Consider the following 27,918-nt stretch of genomic DNA (forward strand, 5'->3'; position numbering starts at 1 on the left):
CCTGAGCCGTCTTTGTTGTGCTGGGAGGGCTGTGTGGATGCTCGTGATGCCGTATGCTAGTCCTTTCTTCTTAAAGACTTGGATGAAACAGATTATTTGCTTTCGCTAACTCGTTTGAAAACTCGTATCATAGATAAAAGTTCAGAATTAGTTTTCTTTAAGAAATCTGTTAAAATAATATAGCTACATTCTTGCATTGGGAGGATTTAGGAAAGAAAAATTTGAGCAACGAAAGCTTAGAGTTTCATCAGTGTAAAAGAATCATCTCTAGAGTGAGACTCAGTAGACATGTGTAACTGTTGCCCTGTTGGGCTAAGTGGCATTCTTTTACAATTAATTGTACTGAGATTTATCTTTTTTCTTTCAAAGGTGTTAAAATCATCACACAGCAGGTTCAACCAAGTAAAATCTTACCCAAACCAGTGACTGCAACTCTACCCACCAGTAGCAATTCCCCTATTATGGTGGTTAGCAGTAACGGTGCAATCATGACAACCAAGCTGGTAACTACTCCTACTGGTAAGTCTCACACACGTCAGTCCATCTGCTCATATCATCAAACAAGCCCCATGCCAGCGTCTGATGACTTGCACATCGAGAAAGGAGTGAGACAGTTCTACAAAGAAGTCTTTTTTATTTTGCTTTGAGATAGGGTCTGTAGCCTAGAACTCTGTGTGTAGCTGAGGATGACCTTGAACTCATTCTTGATCCTCCTGTCGCCACCTCTTGGGTGCGGGATTATGTTGATCAGGTGCTGGGGGTCAGACCAAGGGCCTGGTGCACACGAAGCAGTCACTCTCCCAGTTTTCAGGTCTTTCTGACTCTGAACTCTGTCCCGGCCCCTGGAGTTAGAGCCCTCTTTGATTTTTTTTCCTCATAGTCCTCTGTTATTTCTCTTCATTGCAGTGAGTTACTCCAGTTTCTACTCGTGTAGTTGTTGGTTGAGTGGCATCCACATAGACAGCAAACTTCATGAGATAAGGGAACAAATCTTATTCCTCACATGTAGGTCCTCAGCCAGCACTTGTTGAGTACCTGAAAACGTGCCCACCTCACAAGGATGTCACTCTCAAGAGTCTGTGCACATCACAGTGTAGTGAGGGCCACGTAGACTGGAGCATGTCGTTGTCCCACATCTGAGAGCAGTCAGCCTGTGCTTGACGGGACAGGGAAGAACGTTTTTCAGTAACTACCCTTTGTGAACTTTATACGTGTTAAATGATATCAAGTCAGGAGCTAAGGAGATAGCTCAGTGTGTAAAAGCACTTGTTAAGGTGCAGGTGTAAGGACCTGAGTTCAAATACCCAGACCTACATAAAAGCCAGACCCATACATAGCAAGACCAGGTCATGTTTCTGTGTTTATGGTGCAACATTGCTTCTGTCTGTCTGTCTGTCTGTCTGTCTGTCTCTCTCATTGTTTTGAACAGTAGCTGGAGTTGTTTTGTTTTGTTTGTTTGTTGTTGTTATTATTCAAAACATTCAAACTTTATAGCTCTGTACCTTGTTTACTTTGCACTAGACTTTTTTTTTCCTGGTTCGAATATATTCTGTGATCAAACTAATTCTTCTTACTGTTCCTCTTGTGATTGTAGTGGTTATAAGTTTTTACAGCATGTGACTTCCTACCCTAAAAGTGTTGTTTTCCAAGGTGGGATAAATATCTGTTACAGTGTTTTCCAAATCTCACTTCAGGTTAAAGAAATGCCATCTTAGTCTTTTCTCCTTTTCCTCTTCATTTTCCCTGAGGCTGATCCTTCTTGTAGAACTAGTTGGTCAGAGTTCCTGTGTTTATACAAAAGGGCATCACGCTCGTCTGATGAACTTTCAATCCTCTGGGAAAGAGAAAAGTTGAAATAGTAGGAGAGGTGTAAAATCTTTGGAGAGAGATGTAAAGATAGATTTTCGAATAGGCCAGTTAAAGTGGAGGAAATGTGCAAATAGAGGTAATTTTAGTCTAAAAACTGTTCCTGACAGTTCTTGGCAGTTTCAACTGTATCTCTAGTAGAATGATGGGTTGGTCCTTGAAAAGATGAAAATCTCTTTAGAGAGTAGCAGGGTATAAGACAGATATTGCCTTAATTTGCTGAATGGTGTCACTGAGTTTAGCTCTGGGACAGCATCAGACAAACTCAGGGACCGTAAATATCTGTAACAGAAACACCTACAGGGGTTTGGCAGGAAGGTGGTTACGTTTAAGCTTTGACGTAAAAACTGATGGAAGAATGATAGTCGGAGAAGGGAAGGGAACATTCTACCTTTCCTTGAGCTGGTAATTTGATGCGACACATCACAAAGTTTTATGTATAGAATTAATTAGAATTGACTTGGCATTGGTTCTTGCTGTACACATTGAAAACTGGCTATAAAATTGTAAATGGACATCTTGACGCCTTGTGGTTCCATTTTCAAGTTAAAGTCACACATATGACATTGAACTATGGTGAAATTTACAGTTACAGTTCTTTTTATTAGTTGAAAAGTTTGATCAGTTTTTCTTTTCACTACTTCCTTAGGTACTCAGGCAACCTACACCCGGCCAACAGTGAGCCCATCCTTAGGTCGAGTAGCCACAACCCCTGGAGCTGCAACCTATGTGAAAACTACCAGTGGGAGCATCATTACTGTAGTACCCAAATCGTTAGCTACCCTGGGAGGCAAGATAATTAGCAGTAATATTGTCTCTGGTAGGTATGTGTAGAGTGTGTTAAAGATGATTAGCAGTAATATTGTCTCTGGTAGGTATGTGTAGAGTGTGTTAAAAGCATGGTGATTTTCATTTAGAAGAAAAACCATGTTTGGGGCTGGAGAGATGGCTCAGAGATTAAGAGCACTGGCTGCTCTTCCAGAGGTCCTGACTTCAGTTCCCAGCACCCATGTGGTGGTTCACAACTGTCTATAATGAGGTCTGGTGCCCCCTTCTGGCCTGCAAGCATACATGGAAGCAGAGCACTGTATACATAATAAATAAATAAATCTTTTTTTTTTTAAAAAAAAAAACCATGTTTCTCTACAGCAGGACTTTATTAACACCAGTTTTTGCTTCAAAATTTGACACTTTTCAGTCCTATATGTAGTGATTAAATATAGCCGTTGATAAGTCTCAAGTTGGAAGAGCATTTAGTTGTAAGTCACAGTGCAAAGCTATGATGCATTTATGTTTGCATAGTGATTTTTCACTTAAAAACTAGTCTCACATTTGTCAACCCCTTTAGACTCTGTATAACTTAAGGTGTTGTGGCAGCTTTATAACAGGAGACCTGAGGATTTAGAGGTAACATAGTGTCCAGTGCCTGCAATGAGGACAGTGGAAGACCTTGTATTTGCATCTGAATGTCTCAGGAACAGTGTTCGGATTCTCAGTCGCTAATGCCACTTTAGCTTATTAAACATAAAATATTTGAACATCTTTGATTTCACACCATTTGTACCATTTGCTTTGTAAAAATATTTTACTGAGACAGTAGGACTGCCTCTGCCTGTTTGTTGGTGTGCTGTAACAGTACCTGGTTTTTACTGGCACATTAATCTTTACAGTATTTGGGTTACAGATTCTGAAGTGGATTGTTAATGTGACATTTGTTTTCATTGATTATTATTTTTAATTAAAATTATGTAAATGATGTGATTAAGCAAGCCTTGTGGATTTTAGCTGTCTGCTATTTTTGTAGACTAGTCATGTTTTGTCTGCCCGAGGTGAGTTGTTCTAACTTTTAAAATGAGAGGAATAAAGTTCCTGGCGGTAATTTGATGTTGCTGATAACTCCGAGAATGGAAAAAAGCAGAACAGAGCATGGTATTGGCACAAAGCTCTCTATTCAAAGCTGTTAATTTTGGCCCCATTCTTGAGTGTGAGTGAGAAAACCCAGTGCTTGCCAACCCGAGGGGGCGAGGCGAGGAGGACGGGATCCTTGTGCTGTGACCTCTAAGTGCACACATCAGTAAAATAGTTACTGCTCTAACGTATTATTTCACAGTATCTTCCAACAGTATAAAGTAAAATAGTTACTGCTCTAACGTATTATTTCACAGTATCTTCCAACAGTATAAAGTAAAATAGTTACTGCTCTAACGTATTATTTCACAGTATCTTCCAACAGTATAAAGTAAAATAGTTACTGCTCTAACGTATTGTTTCACAGTATCTTTCAACAGTATAAAGCTCTTGCTCAAATACATTTCAGAGAGTTGACTTCTTGGGAAGGTAGCTTTTTATGACCCTGAGCAGCTTTCTTACTTGTATCTGAGTTCATAGTACTGTATAGCTTGCGGGTGTGTCTAGATGTCAGGAGTTCTCTTCTGGGACCTTATTTATGGCATTGCTGCTCTGTACTAAATTAGATTGTACACACACATCCTAGAAGCAGAGGTTTGATCTGATGACTATCTACCTGCACGCGCGCACGCACACACACACGCACACACACACACACACACCCCTTTGTGTTAAAGAGGAAACTGTTCAAGGTTAGTTGCTATTTGAAGTGAGTGGGTGGTTCCACATGAGAGAATTATTACAGTGTTCCAGCATTGTAGGATATATTCACTTAGAGTTAAAACTAAAACTAAGTTGGTGGCAAGTACTTTTACCTAGTGAGCCATTTTTCTGGCTCCCATTTCACAATCTTTATTTTAAAAAAATTAGTGCTTTTTTACTTTGTATTCTTGTACAAATTCTTGCTGTTCTATGACAGTGAGATTAAAGTATAGTAATTTAAAAAAATCCCAGCATGAGCTGGTAGCCTGACTGAACAAATTAAGGTAATTTCTGCCTTCATCTGTGAGCAGGTGGTGGGTTCTGATTCCTGTGTCCTCCATACAAAAGAATCATTTTTGATAAAATATTCTCAGACACTCAGCTGTAAGAATAGAAGACTTTGAAACAAAAACAAAAAAAATTTCCTCTAATTGTGGGAGAATTTAGAAAGGTAAAAGCAAAATTAATCTATAATATTTTGTGTAAATGTTATTATAATTTAAAATTCAGTTTTTAATTAACAATTTAGATATTTTCCCATATCAGTATATGTATTTTGATTACCCCATGGTTATGTAATATTCTCTTGTGTGCCATAATTTAATCATATTCTTACTGTTGAGTGATTTAATTCTTTACAGATGTGGAATTTTTGACTTTTAGATTTTTTTTCTTGTTTGGTTATTATAAATAATCCTGTGGTGAACATATATATTATTTGTGAAGCTCTTGCTTCCTTTGTGTAACACCTTAAAAGGCAGGTTAAATTTTCCATAGTACTTTCTAGAAAAGTTGTATTTTTCTGCTTATTTATTGAATTAATTTTTGGGCAAAGGAGCATAAAATATTACACAGAAACCAAGGTAGAGTGGTTTAAAAATCTGTGGAGCTGGACTATTGGTGGCACAGGCCTTTAATCCCAGTGCTCAGGAGACAGTGAATTTGAGGCCAACCTGGTCTACAAAGCAAGTTCCAGGACAGCCAGGGCTGTTATGCAGAGAAACCCTGTCTCGAAAAACCAAATCAAACAAACAAAAAGAGTCTGTGGATAGTAGGATCTAAGCCAATAAATTTAAGTCAGCATACCATAATATTCACACTCCACTCCCCACCCTCAACCCCGGCTTCCAGCTAAGCACACCTCTCAGTGTCCCTCTCCTCACCCCTTTCAACCTCAGATTTTGAACCAGGCTTTTCCCACGTTACTCAGGCTGACCTAGAACTTGTGAGCCTTTGGCTTTATTCTCCAGAGTAGTGTAGGCTCACGCCACCAAACCTGGCTGTAATAGTTTTGATTTGTTTCATAGTTTGTTGTTACTGTTGGAGACAGGATCTCACTGTGTATTCCAGGCTAGTCTAACATCAGCTATATAGCCTAACCTGCAACTATATAGCCTGCAGTGCTTTTGTCTCTGCAGTTTAAGCATCCAACACCCCCCGTAAGTAAAGAATCTTTGGAATTCATCGTCATTATCAAGAACCTATTGTGATCACAATGTAATTGTTATTTGGTTCCGTTGTTTTTACCCTTAAATATAGTCTCTGTTGGTAGTTCTCTGAAATGCCAGAATCTGTATGTGGTGCTATGATATAGAAACATGTACAGAATTCAGCATGTGCCGTAAAGCATGTTAAATGGGTCGGGAGGTTGTGGACATGCCTTTAATCCCAGCACTTCGGAGTCGGAGGCAGGTTAATCTCTGTGAGTTTGAGGCCAGCCTGGTCTGCAGAGTGAGTACCAGAACAGCCAGGGTTGTTACACAGAGAAACCCTATCTTAAAAAACAACAACAACAAAAAGATTTGAGACTGGAGAGATGGCTCAGAAGTTAAGAGCACTGGCTGCTCTTCCAGAGGACTCAGGTTTAATTCCCAGCATCCACATGGCTGTTCACACCTTTCTGTAACTCTAGTTCCAGGGAATTCAACACCCTCATACAGGCATACATGTGGGGAAAACACCAGTTCACATGAAAAAGATTTCTGTGTTTCATTTTTAATATCCACAGAAGGCAGTTGTGGTGGCACACACCTTTAATCCCAGCACTTGGGAGGCAGAGGCAGGCAACTCTCCAACTTCAAGGCCAGCCTGATCTACAGAGTGAGAGTTCCAGGACAGCCAGGGCTATACAGAGAAACCCCTGCCTCAAAAAACCAGGGGGAAAAACAGATCCTAAATTGACTGCAGTGAAGCTCGGGTACCTGAACAGTTGCCTAGCGTGAGCAAGATCCTGGGCCTGGTTCCTGGAACTGCAAAAGAAAAAAAAATCTTAAAAACCAAACTAAAGGAAAACAAGGTGCTAGCCCACTTGTGCGGGTTCTGCTGTATTATGAGAACTGCAGATCCTCCACTGTGAAAGCCCAGCCATGGCCTTCTTTTCTTTTTGGATGTGTAACTTTTTTGCATAGACTTCTCCGTAGGTCAGACATGTACACTGGAATTTCAAGCATTTAATACTGGTCATTCTAGAAAAGACTGCTGTTCCAGACTAGGGCAATGTTATACTTGTTTTCTCTTAGTCCTCTTCCTCCCATTTGGTATTGTCAATACCCCCTCCCATCCCCTGCATTAAACTGGTAGACTTGATTTACAACTGTCTCCTGAATTGCAAAACATTTATAAGAACTCAGTAGATGTTTTAGTGCATGTTAATAAAATCAGTTGTTAAGCAAGTTTTATCTTAAGACCAAAAGACCCTTATATTTTGGTGTTAATTTAAAAGCATAGTTTATGATTGTTTGAGGTCATTTTTGTTTTTTCTTTTTTTTTTTTTTTTTTTGAGACAGGGTTTCTCTGTAGTTTTTTGGTGCCTGTCCTGGAACTAGCTCTTGTAGCCCAGGCTGGCCTCGAACTCACAGAGATCCGCCTGCCTCTGCCTCCCGAGTGCTGGGATTAAAGGCGTGCGCCACCACCGCCCGGCTTGAGGTCATTTTTGTAAACCCACTTTTCCATTACCAAATATTTGATAATTTCCCAGTATCTAAAAAGGCCTACACAATCATATGTGACGGAGTAGAATTAATCAAGGTTAAAGTTGCCTTAAGTGAGCAATGGGCAGCTTGGTTCCTGTGATTTATCGTGGCTCACGTATTAACAGTGTAGTTGAAGGAAGAAAACGATTTTTCCCATATGCCTGCTGAGTGGCACCTTGGACTGATGAGGTTTTGGGTATTGAATATTGCTACACAACAGCAAGTATATTGTGAAGAATTATAGCAGGATTGCCCCAATGTAGCAGATTGCTTCATAATTCTTTAAACATTTTTTAGATTTATTTTATGTGTATGAGTGTTTTGTCTGCGTGCGTGCATGTGTGCGTGTGTCTGTGTGTGTGTGTCTGTGTGTGTGTGTGTGTGTGTGTGTGTTCGTTCACCATGTACGTGCCTGGTGCCCATGGAGGGCACAAGAGGGTATTGGATCCCTTGGACCTGGAATTATGGATGGTAATGAGGCCCTGTGTGGGTGCTGAGAACTGACCTCAGGTCCTTGGCAAGTGCAGCAAGCTCTGAATCATCTCCCAGGCCCCTTCTGAATAAATCTTAGAACTAGAACCCTATTATTCTTGGTGTAAAATTACTTCATATAATATGTTGATTTGAAATTCTTGTAAGGAATGCTAATATTTTCCAGTGGAAAATAATACAACTTTATGTAATATTTTTGCAAATATATTAGTTGTGTTTTTGTTGCATGCCCATTCTGTATTTAAACATTCACTGCACAGGCCTGTAGAAAAGTAGAATCTGCCTGCTTTCTTAGGCACAGAAAATTTAAGGAGCAAAAGTAGACTTGTGCCTAATATTCTCAGTATGAAGCCAGCACACTGAGGGAAAGATGTAGATGGAAGCTCCACACAGGAGTGTGAACCTGGTTGATCAGTGTGAGAAGCCTCATAGTTTGTCGTCTGTTTGTGTTCCCTGTGAACAGGAGGCGCTAATATGGTTATGTAAGCTGCTATTTTTGTTGGTTGGTTTTGATACTTATTTTGGGGAATGGGGGTGCCGAGGTCAGAGGACAACTTGCAGGAGTTGGTTCTCTCCTTCTACCCTGTGGGACTTAAGGATTACATTCAGTCTTCAAGAGTGGTGAGCAAGTAGCTTTACCTGCTGTGCCACCCTGTTAGCCCACACGTAGTGTTGTGACCTTCAAGAGGGAAGAGTGGGGTATTAGGAATACTCTTTAAAACCAATTTAACCTGTTTTAGAGTCTTGGTGTAAAGGCTTAATTTAGGATGCTGGGTTTGGTGTAAAATGTCAAAACTGGGAGATGGAGAAGCTTGAAATGGAGGAGCGAAGCAGAGGTGAGCAGTGTTGAGTGCGCTTGCGTGGCTGTCATGTTTAGAGACGTGTTGCTGATGAACCCTCGGCTACACACCGAGCCATCAGTGACGTGAAAAGGTCATATTTTTTGGCAGGTACAGGGACTCAAGGCAGGAATCCAAAGTCTGTACCAGGCCTTTAACTTGGACAGTTAGAATATAGAGCACAAATTTGATAGTAGATAGATTTGATAGGTGGGAGAGAAGCAGATTCTAGAGGGAAGGACACTATATTTCTGTCAGTAGAGTTACATATACACTTAGAAGTTAGATCTTTTATCTGTCTTAGAGAAAATTAGGCTTATTATGCCGTTTTCAAACAACTATTATTTTGTTGTTTCTTTACCCTCTTGAGCCCCATCCCTGTCCCTCCTTTCTTCCCTCCTGCTCCCACTAGTAGCCCCCTTTCCACTTTGATGCCCCTTTTGCTCGCCCTCCTTCCTTCCTTCCTTTTTTTTTTTTTTTTTCTTTTTAAATGGTTTTTCGAGACAGGGTTTCTCTGTAGCTTTGGAGCCCGTCCTGGAACTTGCTCTTGTAGAGCAGGCTGTCTTCCAGCTCACAGAGATCCGCCTGCCTCTGCCTCCCACGTGCTGGGTTTAAAGCGTGCACCACCACCACCCGGCTCTCCTTCCTTTGCTGACACCTGTTGATCCTGATATGAGGGAGAGCATGAGATGCTTGTTTTCCTGAGGCTGAATTATCTCACGTAGATTAATAAGAAAGCGGATCTTAATGGCTGAGAACAGTTTGCCCTGGAAGTCTACTTCCTCCTTTGAGTCTCTAGAGCTGCGCACACGTAGGCGCACATACTGACTGTCACTTGATCTACATATCTGTGTTCACTTTTTCTTGTTTTTTTTTTTTTTTTCCTAAGGTAGAGTCTTACTCTAGAGCAAGCTGGGTTAAAACTCACAATCCTCCTGCCCTCACCTCTCAGATGCTGGGATTACAGGGCTTGACTACCACACACAACTGTTTTATGTCTTTTTATAAATCCTTTCTACAATTTAGTGAATTTTGATATATGCCTCTAATGTTCCTTTTTTGAAGAGTTTTTCCGTCATGCTGGCCACATAAATTTAGTATTAGATTTGAGGGAAACACGTGTCATAAGATCTCTGTTTAATTTTAAACCAGTCAGGAAGAGTGCTGATGGAGAAATGGACAGTGATAGTTGTAGACTTGGAATTTGGTGTAGGTCCTCAGATTTTCAGAAGAGGGTTGCTTTAAGACTCACTTCTTGCTGGGCTGTGGTGGTGCACGCCTTTAATCCCAGCACTTGGGAGGCAGAGACAGAGACAGAGGTAGGCAGATCTCTTTGATTTTGAGGCCAGCTTGCTCTACATAGTGAATTCCAGCCCAGCTAAGGCTACATAGTTAAACCGTCTTAGAAATCTTTAAGTTTTTATTTAAATATTTATTATCCTGGGGGTGATTTAGAATTTACTATTCCAAGCCTTCATTTTTGTCCTTAGGATCACACTCACATCACCTAACGATGACATTGTGTAGTCATGTATTACTTGTATACATCATACACAGGAACAACCAAGTATCACTAGTCCTTAACTCAGGCCTCCTTTTCTTCCCACTCTCTAAGGAACGACTACCAAAATCACTACAATCCCAATGACCTCCAAGCCCAATGTGATTGTTGTTCAAAAGACCACAGGAAAAGGAACGACCATTCAAGGCCTCCCTGGCAAAAACGTTGTCACAACATTGCTAAATGCTGGAGTAAGTAAGACCTTGAACACACTCAGTAGTCCAATAAACATTTTTTAAAAAAATAATTTATTTTTATTTTATGTACATTGGTGTGTTGCCTCCATGTATGTCTGTGTGAGGGTACTGGATCCCCTGGGCCCTCTGGAAGAGCAGCTGGTGCTCTTAACCTCTGAGTCATTCCTCCATCCCTCCACTAAGTATTTTAAAGGCCATCCGACATCAGAACCCCACAGCGGGTGGACCAGCTTGAGTCCCTAGTACTGTGACAGAATCACATTTATCTGTCTTCTGCTGATGCCATTTTCACAGTAGTCTGAAAGCATGTTGTTCATAACTGCTCGTAGCGAGTTGGCTTGTGACCATGGCTTGCGTGCTCGATTTCATGCAGAAGGAGAATTCCTGCTTAACTGCAGGAAGACTTGGAACAATTTTATTCCTGGTTATGACCAGTAGATTAGTGTTTGATTTACGCTGGACAAACAAAAATATTTGAGTTTAAGATAAAATTGATAGATGGGGATTTGTTGCGTAAGGTTTGTTGCTTATCCCCCCCCCCCCGCCCCCATTTTTCCCATTTTAGACTCTGAAGGCAGTTGTTAAGAGGTTGGACTTAGACACATTTAGGCTTTGTTTCACTGTTGTTCTTTGACTTTGGGTGGCTTATTAGCCACTGTAATCTTTTATTTCTTCCTGTCTACAGTGGGGTGATGATGGGTGTTTTGACAGTGCTTAGAACAGTGTCTAACAACACATGGGAAGTTCTCAGTCACTGGCTTCTCACTGTCCTTGATATCTAAGTGCTCAGGCTCAGCAGCATCTTTACCTTTTCTGATCTCACTAGAAGTCGGTCCTAGAAGCTTATGCACCATGTCTTTTATAATGTTGAAAATGGTCCACATTAGGCCGTTTTGAATTTACATTGCAATTCAGCAGGAAAGCCAGGATTCTGTAGTATTTGAATTTATAATACAAAGAAGGGTATAGCTGTGTGGTGGTGATGCACACCTGTAATCCCAGCATTTGGGAGTTCCAGGACAGCCAGAGCTGTTACCCAGAGAAACCCTGTCTTGAAACTGCCTCCCTCCCGCAGGGTATTTTGTCTGCTATGGGGGATCTAAGAGTCGTGTCTGAATTTTGTCTAGTAGATTCTTGAGCAGTAATTTGGCAGGAAACGCCAGTAAAGTAAGTGAATCGGTCTATGGGGCCGTTGTCATCAGCACACAGAGCACATGCTCCTGCTCCCGACCTGCATCCATGCGAGGAGCGTTCCCACATGACATCCTGCAAGCTGAATGTGGGTTCTGTGTGGTCACAGTGTTGCACAGGCTGCCAGGCCATTTTCAGATCAGCAGGCTGCACACTTGCGAACCAGCAGCTGTTGGAGGACAAATCACAGCTCTTTCTGGGAGCACTGCTGCAGTGACCACCTGGTTGAGACACGCTGCTTCTTTTAGATCATTGGAGCTGATAGTTAGCTTTATCATTTTTAGGCCCAGATTTAGATATGAATTCTGAATGGCTACTCTTTAGACAGCTCACCTGGTTGGTTTCAGCTTACCAATTGCTAAGTTTGAAAGCTACACATCTATGATGATGATAGCTAAAATTAAAAAAAAACTGCTAATGTGAAAACTGCTAGCTTTTATGAAATTTAATTTGAAAATTATAAAATTGCTGTATAAAACTATGCTGATATTAAAACTGTGACCAGAAATTGGTACTTCAGAAGGAAACAAAGGGCTGAGAGTATGGATTAGTAGTAGAGCATTTACCTAGCATGTATGAAGCCTTGGGTTCAATCTCTAGCAGTGCGCACGCGCGCGCACACACACACACACACACACACACACACACACACACACGCACACACGCACACAGAAAGAGAGACAGAATAAAGCAGGTGAAAATTCAGGAGACGGTGAAAGGTTAATGGGCTTGAATCTGTAATGGACTAAAGTGGTATTTGTAACATACTAGTAAGACATGAGAAATGCTTTGTTTTCTTCCCCCTTCCCTCCATATAACCTTGGAAAGAATGTTAATATCTTTTGTCTTTTTATCTTTCCCATAGTTCTTTCTACAGCATCCTTCTTTGTGCTCCTTTATATTTCTCTATGCTTGACTTCCTTGTATGTGTATGTTTATCTGCTGGTATACTGCACCATTTTTTGTTACATAAATAATTCACCTCAGGTTATTAAAAAGTAAAAATTAGTGTGGGAAATGACTTACAATTTCAACTCTTGGATATAACAGTTGTTAAGGTTTTAGTGTATGTTCTTCCAGAAATTTCTGTTTTAATATAGGTATTCTATGAGTAGGGCTGTAAAAGTTCTTAGATGTTCTCAGATGTGGTGATTTTTAAAAACTTACCTAAATTTTCTTCTGGCTAGAAAGTTGATCAGATGACTTATAATATTTAACTAAGTTCAGGATTTTTAAATCACTTTTGTGTACTTTGTTGCATAATCTACAGTCCTTTTCCCATCCTGTTAATCTTTCTGTCCTTTTTCAATAAAATGGCAGTTGTTTGTTTGTTTGTTTTAATAAAATGCATATAAATCTCCTGAATAATGATTGACTTCAATTTAGGGAGAAAAGACTCTTCAGACAGTGCCAGCTGGAGCAAAGCCAGCTATCATTACTGCTACAAGACCCATCACCAAGATGATTGTAACACAGCCCAAAGGAATAGGTTCCACAGTCCAGCCAGCAGCTAAAATCATCCCCACAAAAATTGTCTATGGACAACAAGGAAAAACGCAGGTATCTGTAAGATGTGGTAACTTTTCTTGCCTTTTGAATATTTAAAATTCCCAGGTAGAAATTTTCTTCCCTTTTCTTTTCTCCAGAAGACCAGAGTTTCATTCTGAGTACTCACATTGGGAACTCCAGCTCTAGAGGATTCAAAACCCTCTTCTGGCCCCTGAGGGCATCCATATACACACACAGACACACGAAAAAATAAAAAGAATTGTAGCTGTTGCAGTTTGGCATGTCCCATTTAAAATATTGTATATAGCTTAGCTTCTAGTTCATCTGTGGAGTGAAATAGTCTTTGGTAAGCAATACTGGACCCAAAACCTAATAATAAATATACATAATGGTAATTTCTTTACCTGGAAGTGGCCTAGAAGTTTAGCTTTTGTTGTTGTTTGTTTCTTTTAGAGACAGGATTTCGTTCTAGCCAAAGCTGTCTTGGACTTAGCGACAGTCTTCTAGCCCATCCCAAGTGCTGGGGTAATAGGCATAAAGTACCCTGCCTGGCTACTTTAGCATATAAATGGTGCTCTGAAATTTCATCTGGGCATGTTTCTGATTTTCTTCTAGGTTCTCATTAAACCCAAACCAGTGACATTTCAAGCTACAGTTGTTAGTGAACAAACAAGGCAGCTGGTAACAGAAACATTACAGCAAGCATCCAGGGTCGCAGAGGCTGGTAATTCGTCTACTCAGGAAGGAAAAGAAGAACCACAGGGTTACACAGATAGTAGTTCCTCTTCCACGGAGTCCTCCCAGAGTTCCCAAGGTAAGACTTACTGTACTTCTGATTACACAAACCCGATAACATTGTGCCTCAGTCTTGAAACAGCTGTTTTCCTCTAGGGACTCCAAACCAAACTTGTATGCCCGTAGTTTTTTTATTTGATTTGATTTGTTTTTATTTTTTGCCTGTCTAATAAGCAAGTTGATGTTTCATTTTGATATAGCTTACCATTCTTACCTCATGTCAAATGTTTATCAAATCGTTGATAGATTAAAGGTGATGTTTTTATCAGGTAGGTAGTGTTGATCTGGGCAGAGCTGTGGTTTCCAGATGGTAATGTTTATGTTCTACTCTTTGGTTTGGGTAAGTAGAAGTATATAAGAAAAGGAATGTGCTTTTAGAATTGATTATTGCTAAACCTTGAGAAAGAGTCAAGTGGCCAGAGGTGATCGGAAGGTGGGTAACTGTGCACCCCTGTTTGTATGGAGTCTTAGTTTATGTTTGTTATTCTGCCTAATGATGAGTAACATTTCCTTTAACTCTCAAAGTTATTAGAAACTGAATATCACAGTAGGAGATAATTTTCAGTATTACCGTCATTATGACGTTTTTCTGGAAGTCTCAGAATACACACTCAGGGTCTACTCTGAAGCTCTGAGACATTGTCTTCTGTTCATATGACTCAATCATCCTTACTGCCCTTATTGGGTGCTACAAACAGAGGATCCTGTCTGAAATACTTGGGATAACAAGTGTCTTGATTTCAGATTTTGAATTTGTGTGTTAGTGTTTGTGTATGCATGCGCGTGCATGCATGCATGAGAGAGAGAGGAGAGATCTTACTGATGGGATCAAGTTTAAACATGATATTCATATATGTTTCCTATAAACCCTATACATTTAGTCTGAGGGTAAGTTTCCAGGTTTTTTTCTTGCACATGCTCTGACTGACCGTCCTGTGAGGTCGGATGTGGGATTTTCTGCTGGTCGTGTCGCTTAGCTCAGAAAGTTTCAGTTCATGGAGCTTTTTGGATTAGGGTTTTTCCACTTATGTTTGTGTCTGTGCTTATGCACTCTGTTGCAGCTAAGCAAAAATATCCTTTTTTTCTCATAGTCCTTACTCCTCTCTTCCTCTGCATCAGCCTTGCTGGCATACCTGCTGCTTTTTTATTTTTTAAACACTGTTAGGAAGCACATTTTTTTGATATCGTACCCTTCATTATTTTTAATTCTTCAACTATGCCTTCACATTTGTTTTACATAATTTGATGTTTGTTGACAATTATTTGTTGGTTTGTACTATGTACTAAGAATTGTGTTAGACCCTATATATGTTGAGAAATACAGTTCGTGCCTCATTCCTGCTCCCACCTTAAAGAAAGAGTTTCACAAGCTTTCCTCTCTGTAATGACCTTGACCTTGTGCTCCTCCTGCTTTTGTTTTCCAAGTCACCACACCTGACTACTTCTCCCTGCTGTAGGAACTTAGAGTTAGACCAGGAGATTTAAAAAGATTTACTTACAATTGCAGCATACAAGTTTTTGTTAGTAACAAACAAAATTATTCCAAAGGCTAAAAGTCCACACTCCAAGAAAATGAGAAACATTCATTCACAAAACAAGTAGAATTTAAGATGATCTTTGTAAGCTTGTTAATTACAAAAAAAAAGCTGTTGATTTTAATAAACACTCTAACACCGATTTTAGAAAGTAGATAATTTTCTTCAGCCTGCTATCAGGGATTGTAATAATTTGCAACTTACTTTACTAATATCTGTTTTTTCTTTCTACTGAGTGTGAATCAGTATGTAAACTAGTCATGTGTGGCTCTTATTACCAGTCATTCCTAGTTACTTATATTTTGTTCTGTTTGTTTGATTGGTGGTTTTATTTTATTTTTTTAAATTTTATTCTATATGTGTGTGAGTGTTTTGCCTGCATATATGTTTATGTACTGATGTTCTGGAAGAGATCAGAATAGAGCATTTGTTCTTCAGGGACTAGAGTTATACAAAGGTGTGAGCAGCCAGTGTTCTTAACCACTGAGCTATCTCTCCAGCCCTGGTTTTATTTTTGTATTTTATTTTTGATTCTGAGGATGAAACCGATAAACTTATACGTGGCCAAACATACGCTCTCCCAGTGAACACTATCCACATCACTGCATTATTGCTTCTGTCTCTAGTTTCTTTTCTGTTGTGTCCATTGTATGTGTGTACAATTTTAAAGTTTTTTCAGCCAGTTGAGAGTAGTTATAGGTACCAAATCCTTTTATCTCTAAATTACATTTTTAGGTCTCTGTTTGTTATAGGCTATTCTTTTTGCTACTAAATCACCATTATCAAAGTCAAGAATTTAATGTCATTAATAGTACTATTATCTAATTTATAATTCATATTTCCATACTACCAGTTGATAAGTGATGGGTCCTATGGCTTTGTCTCCTAGTCACATCCAGCCCAGGGTCACACATTATGCTCAGCTGTAATGCATGCAGCCATCACGTTGTTGCCATCATCTTTCTCTTCCGTTTGCCCCTCCTCTTGTCACTATGTGACCCTGGCCAGCCATTTGGTTAGGATGCCTGCTTCTGGTTTTCCCCACTGTGAAGTTAGCATATCCCTCTCTGGGAGGAGGTACTCTGAGACTGTAACCACAGGGTTCCTCATTAATCACTTATCCACAGTTTTAACATCTGTAGATGATTCTTTAAAGTTCATTATTCTTTGTTTTATTCTAAGGAAGAATCAGTCTTTTTTTTCTTTTTTCTTTTTTGCTTCAAAAGTCCTAAGGTTCCTACTTAGTATATTCACCCCCACAAGGAGACATCCCGGCCGCATAGCTGAGCCCTGAACTGTCTCTTCATAGTAGAGTAGATGCCTTGGACGTCTTCCTCGCATAGCTGAGCCCTGAACTGTCTCTTCATAGTAGAGTAGACGCCTTGGATGTCTTCCTGCTGTGAGACTTGAACCCCGGCAGGGTTCATCACACCACGTTATGCTCTGATACTTCTTTTTAAATGTTAATCACTTTGTTTTGTACTTTTATTATTATTTCTTTCTCTGTTATTGTCTCAATGATAATAATAACCAGGGAATGAGTAAGCTTCATGCTTATAAACTCATTTTAATTCCCTCATTCCAAACCATTGTCTCCCCTTTGCAGTTTCTCCTAACCTTGCAGGAGCTCTAGACTGTTGCTTGGATACCGGCAGACAGTGAGTTAACCAAGACTCTTAGATCAAAGACACTTTTGCCTAGGTCACTCACTGGAAATCAGGCCATATATTTTTGTTTTCTGAAGCTACTGTGCTTTTTTCCCCCATTCCTAAATATTTCTTCTGTGTTTTTTTTTTTCCTTATATTTACAAAGGGTATCCTTCCTGGTTTCCAGACTTTTAGAAAAAGTGTTGGTTTGTTCATTTATATCCAGTTTTATCTCTAAAGGCCTTTTTCTTTCTTTTTTTTGGTGGGGAGGTTGTTTGTTTTTTGTTTTTTAAGACAGGGTTTCTTTATGTACCCCTAGCTGTCCTGGAAGTTGCTTTGTAGACCAAGCTGGCCTGAGAGATCTCCATGCCTCTCTCTCCTGATTGCTGGGGTTGAAGGTGTGCACCACCACCGTCCATCTATAAGGTTTTAAAGTGGATTAAATGCAAGATTATAGTAAGCAAACCAGAAGAAAACAGGGAGATGAATTCAGAGTGGAGATCTCCAGGAGCTGAGCATGAGGCAGATGTGAGAATAAGTGTCATAAAGACATTGTTTACGTCAGAACTTAGTTCCTGGAGATCCATCATCTTAGGGATTTAGAGTGAAGACGATTTAAAAAAACACCTTTTTTTTTTCCTTTCTTTCTTTCTTTTTTTTTTTTGCAGAACTTCATTAGCTAATTTATTTGGTAATTTATATTGTTAAGGGTGAAAACTAGGATATATAATTACATAATATAAAATTTTTCCCAGTGTTTTTGACAACAGAACCCTCTTTTGCAGAAAATTTTGTGGAATTGATGTTCTCTAGAACATTGGGGCAGTATTTAGTACTTAGTACATAGAAGGAAGGAATATAGACAACTTGGGCTTAGCTTAGAAGAGATGGCTTAGGGAGGTAAACATCTGGGAATCATTTTCTGTGAGAAAGGATTGGTGGGGATAGATTGTTTGGGAGTAGTCATGTTGTGGTCTGTGACATAGATGAAGGAAGTGATTGGGTCTCTGTGGGTAAGCAGAGAGACAACAGTACTGTTGTAGAAACCACAAGGAGATTTTTTATGTCACAGCAGCACAAGAGGAATGAAGGAACTGTTAGAGAGCCGTGGGTTCTCTGATGGCGCTGCCTGTGGGACTCAACGGTGGATGGATGGTAACATTAACCTCTAAGTCCCTTCTGACCCAGAGGTCTAGAGACTATGAGAGTATGGTATAGACAGTTTATGACAAAGGCATAGAGATGCCTGGGTTTGCCTTTGAATGTAATACTAAAGTATGTATTTCTGGTACATAGAAGACTTTCAGTAAATAATTGTTATAACATGTAAGGAAAATCTGCAGCAGGTCACCATCCTTGAGAAGTCTGGAAGTCTAGTTCTAGGCATGCCAGTACCACATTGTCATGTTAAAGTGTCGGAAGGATGGACACCTGAGTGCACATTGCAGAAACAAGTAGTAATAGTCAGATCAGCCTCCAAGTGTCCCGTGATCGAGTCATCACTAGGTCTGAGCCTAAGCTAAAAGAGCACAAGAGGGGAAGACTGTGAAGAGTTTTCTCCTAGGGCCACATTCTCATTTTGTATCGTAATGTAGACAGAAAGAGATGGCACAGTCTCCCAACCCCTATGGAATGGTTTTATTTGAGGAGATGTTACTTGGTTAGCATTTCTGTACAGAAATTTGTTACTCTTTTCCTATCTTTTCCACCATATTTTTGCACTGTCCCTACTTTCAATATTCAGTATATCTCAGAGTTGGATTACAGAGACTCTCTTTGCCTATATCATCAATGAGAATTTGTTTGTTTTTGAGACAGAAACCCAGACTGGTCTGAAACTATATGGCTCAGATTATATGACATCCAATTTATGTTCCTCCTGGGTGCTCAGATTATAGGTTTGTAGGCACATTATTCTGTCCTGCGTGCCAGCTCCCAAATAACCACACCGAGACTTCTTTTTTTTTTTTAAAAAAATTTATTTATTATGTATACAATATTCTGTCTGTATGTATGCCTGCAAGTGAGAAGAGGGCACCAGGCCCCATTACAGATGGTTTTGAGCCATGTGGTTGCTGGGAATTGAAGTCAGGACCTTTGGAAGAGCAGGCAATGCTCCCAACCTCTGAGCCATTTCTCCAGCCCCCAAGACTTCTTATTAACTATGAAAGCTTCACTGATAGGTTAAACTTGTTACAAATTAGCTCATACAACTTAAATTAGCCCATATTTATCAGTCTACCTGTTGGCACATAACTCATTGCATTTACGTCTGCCCTAGTCTAGAACCAGGTTTTCATACATCTCAAGGAGCCAGCATGCTTTCCCTCTGGCTCTCCCACCTGGACCTCTGCCTGCTTAGCCATTGGCCATTTAGCTGTTCATTAAACCAATGAGAACAACATATGTTCACATTTACCACTTTTTGTCTAATTATAAAAAGGAAGATTTTTACTTTAACATAGTAAAACTATATACAACAAAAACAGTTATCAAGAATTAGAGTTACAATATTCAGTCCATTTGTTTTTGGCAAATTTAGAAAAATTACTGTATTATCTATCTTGTCTTTGTGGATCTAAAGTTTCATACCTAATTTACTTTTTATCATAACTAAAGAAAGCTATAAATTTAACTATTTAGTCTTCAACTCCATCAAAGACGCCAAAAGGAAATAATATTACCTAATGGCAGGGGCATCTGACTACCTGAACAGTCACCCAAAGTTCTTCTGCAGTGTTGGGCATCCATCTTTGATATACAGTCCTGGAATATCTGACAGGCTTTTCTGAGAAGCAGGGAAATTTGAAGGCCTGTCCTACCTTGTCTTGGTAAAGTTCAGCAGTCACTTTCTTTTGTATTCTATTTGTCCTATTTGGACAGCATACTGTCAGTAGTCAAGGCAAGAGCAGTTTCTTGCCCAAGTGGCCAGGTTTGCCACAAAGAAAGTAAACTCCATGTAGAGGTTCTTCAATGCCCATCATCTTCTCTGAAGTAGATTGGTGCTGTCGGTAGCAGATTTGTCTCACTGTCATGAAAAGCCTCAGGTTACTAAACATCTTTAATACCATAATCTGTATGTCTTTGAAGTATTTGAAGACCATCTATCTATCTAATATCTGTTAAACTTTGAAAACATACCTAATATGACTACAAGTTTTCTTATTAGAGATGTATTTCTTATACATTGCAACTTATGAGCAGCATAAACACAGTACCCCAAACAGAGTAGAGTATATCCATACAGTATAACAAAATAACTTTAACTTGTACCAATAAACCAAAATCCATACCAATGTAAAATATTTTGAGGTTAATAGTTGCTTTTTGGATTAAAGAATGTTTAATAAAGCCTTCAATAATAAACCCAGCATTTCTATACTATATCCCCCCTTTTTCCTTTAGAATGAGATCTGTGTATCTAACTCTTTTCTGACCATGACCAATGATAACTTATAACTAGCCTTCCCAAATGATGACAACCATCCATAACCCATTTCTTGGGAATGTGGACGTTATTTTCTCTAGACTGCCTTGTGTTGTCTGGGGCCACTAACATCTTTGGGGGAAACTCTGAGAAATCAGGATACTCCAGTCAAGTCCTGACTGGAGTAGTCTGAGGCTGGACCGTCTCAGCCAGCAGCCTTAAAGCATTCTGGGTGTGGAAACTGCAACTGAGGAACTCTGAGGTGTTGGATCCCCTGGGCCTTCGTTTTTATTGCTGTCTGGTCTCCTTGCTCTGAAAATACATAAACTTTCAAAGGTAAAAGGTAACATACATATCTGAATTAACACAAGTATAGACTGTGGTTGTACATAAGTCAGCCAAAGATGATTTTTTTTGTTTTATATTTGAGCAGATAAAATATACATCACCTGTTCTGTAGTTTTTTTAGCTTTATTTTTTTTATGTCTGTAGCCAGGATTTCCAGGGGATCTTCCTTGCTCAAACCTGATCTTCTTCAACCCTGAATGAATCCTCAGCCTTTTGTTTTCTCTTGGGACAAAACTATAACTTCTTCCCCAAAACTATAACTTCTTGCATTTTGAAGTCAATACTCTGAAAACAAAGGTTGGTTTGATCCAGCAGCATCCATAACCCAGTGCTGTCAGCAGCTGTCACTCACTCATCATTTTCAGGATGCTGACTCCCTGTAATTTTCGTCTTTACATGGCTTTTCTTTTTTTAGTTGCTACTCTTTCTTTAAGGACTTTATTTTTAAGCTAGTTTTTCTGTGACTGTCTATACTCTAAACCGCTGTACAGCTCAGCTAGTGGCTCCCTGAGAACCTGACCGTGGTGGAGGTGCTGGCAGGAGACATGTTTCTTGCTCCAGCTTTGGGAAGTTTCTGGGTCCATGCTGTTGTAGATGTTCCTACCTAGTCAAATGCCATTGAGTAGGGTGCCGACTGCTGCTCATAAACCCATGCAAGTGCTCAGACCTCTAAAAAGAGCTGTCCCTCTGCTTGTTGCTAGCACTGAGCCCACCCCAGAGTGTGTGGTCATCGGGAAGCCACATTTTACTGTTTCAAACTCTCAGGCTTTATGTGGATGGATGTGGACGCATATTGGGTGCCATTTGTAGCTGAATTTTCTGTCCCTCCTGCCAGCTCCCAAATAGCCACACAGAGACTTATAAATTATAAAAGCTGGGCCGATAGCTTAGACTTGTTACCAATTAGTTCTTACAACTTAACCCATACTTATCAGTTTACATGCTGCCATATAACTCATGGCATTTTCCTGCCTTCTTGTGTGTCTTGCTCCCTCTCCATCTGGCTGGCCACTCCAACCTTCTTTTCCCCAGAGTTCTCCCTGTACCCAGAGTTCCTGTCTATACTTCTTTCTGCCTAGCTATTGGCCATTTAACGCTTTATTAAATTAACAAGAGCAGCACAACTTCACAGTGTACAAAAACATTGTTCCACTACAGGCTTGTGCTCATCATTCTTATTTTTAAGAGCTTAAGTTATATAAAATAGTGTTTTTGTAGTATAATCAGTTTCAAGGTAAAATTTTGATTATTGGGATACTAGGGATGTATTTCAGTTGAAAAAGTGCTTATTTGGTATACATGAAGGCCTGGGTTCAATCCCCATTTCTGTATAAACAGCAAGGTGGTATATGCTGCAAATCCCAGCACTTGGGAGGTGGAAGTAGGAGGTTCATGAGGTCAAGGTAATTTTGGCTGCCTTGTCTCTAAACAAACAAACAAACAAAATTTCCTGTATTTCATCTTCTATTATGTGAACATGTGGCCTTTGGCATTACAGGCTAACAGCTGGGCTTACCCATGTGGTGGGAAACTGAATAGAGCTGGTGTGTCTCTGGTGTGATGTTTTCTACTCAGGGGTTTTGTTTCTTAAAGACAGGGTCTCACATAGTCCAGTTTGATCTCAAACTCCTGCTCCTCTTATTTCACCTCCCATATTCTGGCTTTCAGGCCTGTGCCACCACCTCTGACCTGTCTAATGGTGATTACACATTGTGAACCTCTTGTATATTTTCTTCAGGAAAATGGTTTCATTATAAGAATTATTCCCTTGCTCCAGTATTTTTGGGCATCCTCCTGACTTTCAGATGTAATGTTTTCAGAGGGTAGACCTCCATGCTCTTTCTTGTATTTTTTTTTTTTTGAGCCACCAGAAGACTTTCTGATGCTTTAACTAAGCAGCACAAGGAAAAGCAGTCTCTTTCCTTGTTTCAATCATTTTTTTTTTTTGAGCCACCAGAAGACTTTCTGATGCTTTAACTAAGCAGCACAAGGAAAAGCAGTCTCTTTCCTTGTTTCAATCATTTGATGTTTACCCCAGGATGTGAAGCTCTCTCTCCATTTCCCCCATTGCAATGTCCAGATCTGATCTCTCCGTTTTCTTACGCAGTGTCTTAGACACAGTGCTCTGACTTATTTGGTTTATAGAGAGCTCCTAAGTATGTGTTGCTTAATCTGATGCACATTTTGTATATATGTATGCCTCCAGAGCTTGGACAGAAAGAACTTCTAGTGCTGGAATTTATTTTCAAACCAACTTAAATAGAATCGAGTTTTCAGTCACCTCCCAACAACCACATTTCTAGTGACCATTTTAGATGATTAAGATTATTTATATGTCATCATACACCTTATAATAATGTTTTGCTCTGCAGTGGACTGTAAATACATGATGACAGTTTTAGGGTGTGCTGTGTAACTGACTTGTAGCAAGCTATTTCTTCTAAGTTTGAAAGTCTGTTCTCACAGTGACACCATTGCCTAAGGTATTTCTCAGAATGTCATTAGCATCACAGACTATCAATGTGTTATACCCACCAATCTTATTCTTATTCAACAATAGAGCTAAGACCCGAAGAATCATCTTGCTATTAACTGACAGAGTTGAAGCTTTTCACCTGGCTTTGACCTCTGTTAGACTTGTGTTACTTCATGATCTTTCTAGTCTCTCTTTCCTTACTGTCCCAAGTATTCATTTGCACCGGGGAAAGCTAGTCTCCTGGAACATTTTGCTTTTAGTAAACACAAACAAGCATTCACCTATATAGATGCACACCTGTATAGCCAGCAGTTAGCATATTGAATTGTACTTTGTCTTTTTACATGTTCGTCTCCTCAAATAGACCGTGTGCTTTTTTGAGCATTCTTGGATTATTCTGTGGTTTCTTGCACCTTTAAATGTGGATCCTGATATTTAGGTGTCCAGTGTAAACTGAGTGAGTGAGTGAGTAACTGTGCTCAGGAGTGAGAGACAGTGCGTTTTCTGAGAGCTGCAGTCTTCCTAGAGAAGTCAGTGTGACGTTTACATTAAATACGAAGATAAAAAAATTGCTTTATTTTAAGAGAAACTTTGTTTATAGGGTTTGTTTTTTTTTAACTAATATAAAACAGATTCCCAGCCTGTAGTTCATGTAATTGCTTCCCGACGTCAGGATTGGTCAGAACATGAGATTGCAATGGAGACTAGCCCCACCATAATATATCAGGATGTATCCAGTGAATCACAATCAGCTACTTCAACAATCAAAGCTCTGTTAGAACTCCAACAGACAACAGGTATGAACTCACATGCTCAGTTGATGAAGCATGTTTTCTCTAGAGATGGGTTGTGCTGGAATACACCACTGTTGCATAGTTTCTCCTCTTCTGGACTTGTTTGTAATCACTGTTCCCTAAGATACATGTCGGAGTACAATGTATAGATGGAGAGTTGTCATTAGAAGACAGACAGACAGGGCTGACTTGTGTTTCAAATGGACAGTCCATTTGCCAGCAGGAGGGATGGGCCTGTCACTTGTAAGCACAAGCGGGACACAGATGGAAGGGTCCCTGCTGTCTTCATTGATGCTGTCAGAGCAATTTTGCACCATAAAATGCCATTAGACCTGATTGTAAACATTCTCATGTTCTCACCTTATTTTCAGATTGATTGATTTATTTACTTCTTGTATAGGTTTATCCACTAGAGTGTCTGTGTGTAGTAAGAGCCTGTCAGTGTTTGTAGTTACTAAATCTCTTTGATATCTTCTAGGACATCCCTATGTAAGTTATACTGAGTTTTCTGCTATAATAGGACATTTATGTGAATATTTTGGGGGTTATATTATGATCTCATCTAACCCTTTCATGTTTGGAGAAGCTAGCTGAGATTCAGAAAGGTTACCTACTTGTTCAGTGGCAGGATCCTGGCCAGGGCCAGGATCACAGCAGGGTTTGGCTTCTCTGTTTAAAATGATTGTTCTCTTTTGTCTGATTCTGCTCTTGGTGGGAGCTGTCTTTTAGTGGACTTAGTTACTGAAAACTGTGTATTGTAAATTTCATGTTAAACTGTATACTTATATTTGATATCAATTGTAGATGATTCCTCCTAGTAATATTATTTTTTAGCCTTGGGTACATTTTTTAGCTGCTTGTCTTTGACAGATTCAACCATTTCCATCAATCATTTATATAGATAGGAATGCTGAGTGAAGAGATTTTGTTGAAGAAGTGGTAAGAAGTTAAAAAAAATATATCTATACATATATATATATGTATAAATTAAATACATCTATACATATGCACTATCTTGTATTAATTAGAGGCTGTTTTATCAGATATTTTAGACACATAAGCAGAGAACCTATTTTTATCCTAACAGTAAAAAACTTTGTTTTATTCTTTAAAAGTCGTTAAAGACTTAAAACAGTTTTTTGGCCATAGCTTAAATTACACACACACACACACACACACACACACACACACACACACACACACGATCTCACTCTATAGCTGAAGCTGGCCTGGATGTTGCCCAGGTCAACACTGAACTTTGCAATCCTCCCCCAGTGAAGGCTATTTGAATTTCCACCTTGTGCTGGGGCTCAAACTCAAGACCATATGTATGCTGGACAGGCACCTGACCTCCGGGTGCCATTCCCAGCCCTTGGATTTTTAGTAGGTCAGATGAAGTAACCAATCAATGGGAAGTGCTGCTCTGGGATATGCCCTAGAGCAAATCGTGCTGCTGTGTCCTGAGGATACCCAGGAAATAACATCCTAGGAGGAGTATGTAAAGAGAAACAACTGGCTGTCTGCAGTAATGGGGCTTGAGTGTGACTGAATAGGAAGTATTATAGGCTGCTGGGCGTGGTGGTTATGCAGGCTGCAGGCTATCCAACCACACTGAGCAGTCTGCTGTTTTCAGTTCATTGTCTTTCTAGTCACTGCCAATGAGGCACCCCAGAGGTCTGGTTCATTATTCCCATAGACAACTCTGGTTTTAGTGTTTGTTTATAATAAAAGTTAACTTTTCCCCGACTTTTTTATGCAGTAAAGGAAAAATTGGAATCTAAACCAAGACAACCCACTATTGACTTGAGTCAAATGGCAGTACCTATTCAGATGACCCAGGAAAAGAGACATTCTCCTGAGAGTCCATCCATTGCTGTGGTAGAGTCAGAACTAGTTGCTGAATACATCACCACTGGTAGGTGTCCTCTTGCAACATAGTATTAAGGTAGTGCTGCCTTTGTGGATCTCATGGGTGCTCATATGGGGGAGGACAAGATCTTTATATCTTAGCTCTTCTCCTGTTTGTTTTCAGAGCAGATCGGCATCATCTTTGGGGGTTTCCCTGACCTTTTAATCTCAATCATTCTCTTTCTTCCCCCCGCCCCCCCCCCCCCCCACGGGGAGCAGATTAGATATTTACCTATGGTCCAGCAACCGAATACTAATGAGATTTTGGGGATGGTACCTATGGAGAAGTGAAATTCTTTGTCTTGCATTCAGGTGAGGTCACACCTGGAATATTGCTTTCCGTTTTGAGCACTTACTTAGCTTGACTGATGGAGCTCATGGTGTGAGTAACCCAGGCTTGAAGAGAGCAGACACACTAGGTGTTTGTCTAAGCAGTGGTTAAGGGAGAAGGTAAAGTTTCTGGTATCTGAAGATTCCAGAGGCCATAGGGAAAAGGGAGTTCTTTAGCGTTATTGAGCAGATACTAAGACTGATGAGTGAAACTGTCCAGAAAGAAAATCCAGTGATGATAATAGAAAACTATCAACTTCACAGATACTTAGCAGAAAGCCATTGGTGCAGAGGCCGGTGTGCTGGAGAACTGAATGTTAGCGCCCCCAGTAGCCTAGACAAACACGTAGTGAATAGTTAATAGATGAAAGACCTGTGATTTCTTCCCTTACTTATCCTTTTCAGAATGCAGGTAAGTGGTGTGCATCCATTTGTAGCATAATGAAAGGTAGACGATGATTAATTATGGGGAACTACTTAAATGTATGCGCTCTGCTCTGCTCTGGTAGAGGGAAGGTAAACTCCACTTAGTGAAGGGAAAGAAATGTTATTTTGCAAAGCAGAGGGATAACGAACTCTTTGCTGAAGGAAAGAAAAAAGAATTGTCTAAAGAAATGGATGACTGTGTGGGGCTTCTGTGGACCAGCTAAGGTCGCACCATCTGTTTGGTAAAGGTCCTTCCATGGCCTCCATCCGTTGTCCCCACCTCTTATGCATACAACAGTGTTGGGCAGCTCACTGCTCTGTGCCCTGTTTTTGTTCTGCAGTGAGTGCTAGTGTTGGGGTCACTGGACTTTAGTGACCTTTTTATGAGCATCTGGTATGAAAATATTTATAGAAACTTGAAGGAGAATTATTTTTACATAATATTTTTTGATCTTTTGTTAAGTCCAATTTGTTTTTTAATTTAAAAAGTCTTACTATTGGGACTGGAGAGATGGCTCAGCAGTGAAGTATGGATACTGCTTTTCCAGAGGTCCTGAGTTTGGTTCCTAGTACCCATATTCAGTGGTTCACAATCCCCTGTAATAACTTAAGGTCCATGTTATCAAACACCTTCCTTTAATCCCTGTAGGCACCCAGATATATGTGGTGTGTGTGTGTGCGTGTGTGCGCATACACACACACTCACACTCCAAAATAAATTAATGAATAACTCTTAAAAAAAAGCTTACTGTAATAATTATGAAAGCTAGAATGGGTATCAAAATGGTCTATATAAAATTAAACATTTTTATCAGAATTTTATTGTTGTTCTGTTTCAGATGTCATTTTTTTATATTGCTTTTATTTAAAATTTTCATTGATTTGCTTGCTTGAGTTTAATGTCATAATTTACTTTTTTCCTATTTAGTCCTATTATAAATGATTTCAGTAGTAGTTTAAATGTAAATCCTGGGTCTTTGTTTTCAGTTTTGCTG

At 39.7% G+C, this 27,918-nt stretch overlaps 1 protein-coding gene across 11 annotated transcripts in view; it reads left to right on the top strand.

Moving 5' to 3' along the window:
• The window catches only part of Emsy (EMSY transcriptional repressor, BRCA2 interacting), a 69,273-nt gene that overhangs the window by 31,492 nt on the left and 9,863 nt on the right, over window positions 1-27,918 (top strand). For 9 of the 11 annotated variants that reach the window (XM_048435084.3, XM_085682953.2, XM_048435076.3 and 6 more), the window contains 7 exons: window positions 370-519; window positions 2,516-2,686; window positions 10,395-10,531; window positions 13,115-13,288; window positions 13,853-14,051; window positions 24,098-24,262; window positions 26,019-26,174. In XM_048435084.3, coding sequence (XP_048291041.3) covers window positions 370-519; window positions 2,516-2,686; window positions 10,395-10,531; window positions 13,115-13,288; window positions 13,853-14,051; window positions 24,098-24,262; window positions 26,019-26,174 — 1,152 coding nt within the window. The remainder of the gene's footprint in view (window positions 1-369; window positions 520-2,515; window positions 2,687-10,394; window positions 10,532-13,114; window positions 13,289-13,852; window positions 14,052-24,097; window positions 24,263-26,018; window positions 26,175-27,918) is intronic. The other 2 variants (XM_085682950.2, XM_085682952.2) reach the window with 2 other exon arrangements.

The sequence above is a fragment of the Myodes glareolus genome, chromosome 24 (genome assembly GCF_982192425.1).
Source record: "Myodes glareolus chromosome 24, mMyoGla1.1, whole genome shotgun sequence".
NCBI classification, from domain to species: Eukaryota; Metazoa; Chordata; class Mammalia; order Rodentia; family Cricetidae; genus Myodes; species Myodes glareolus.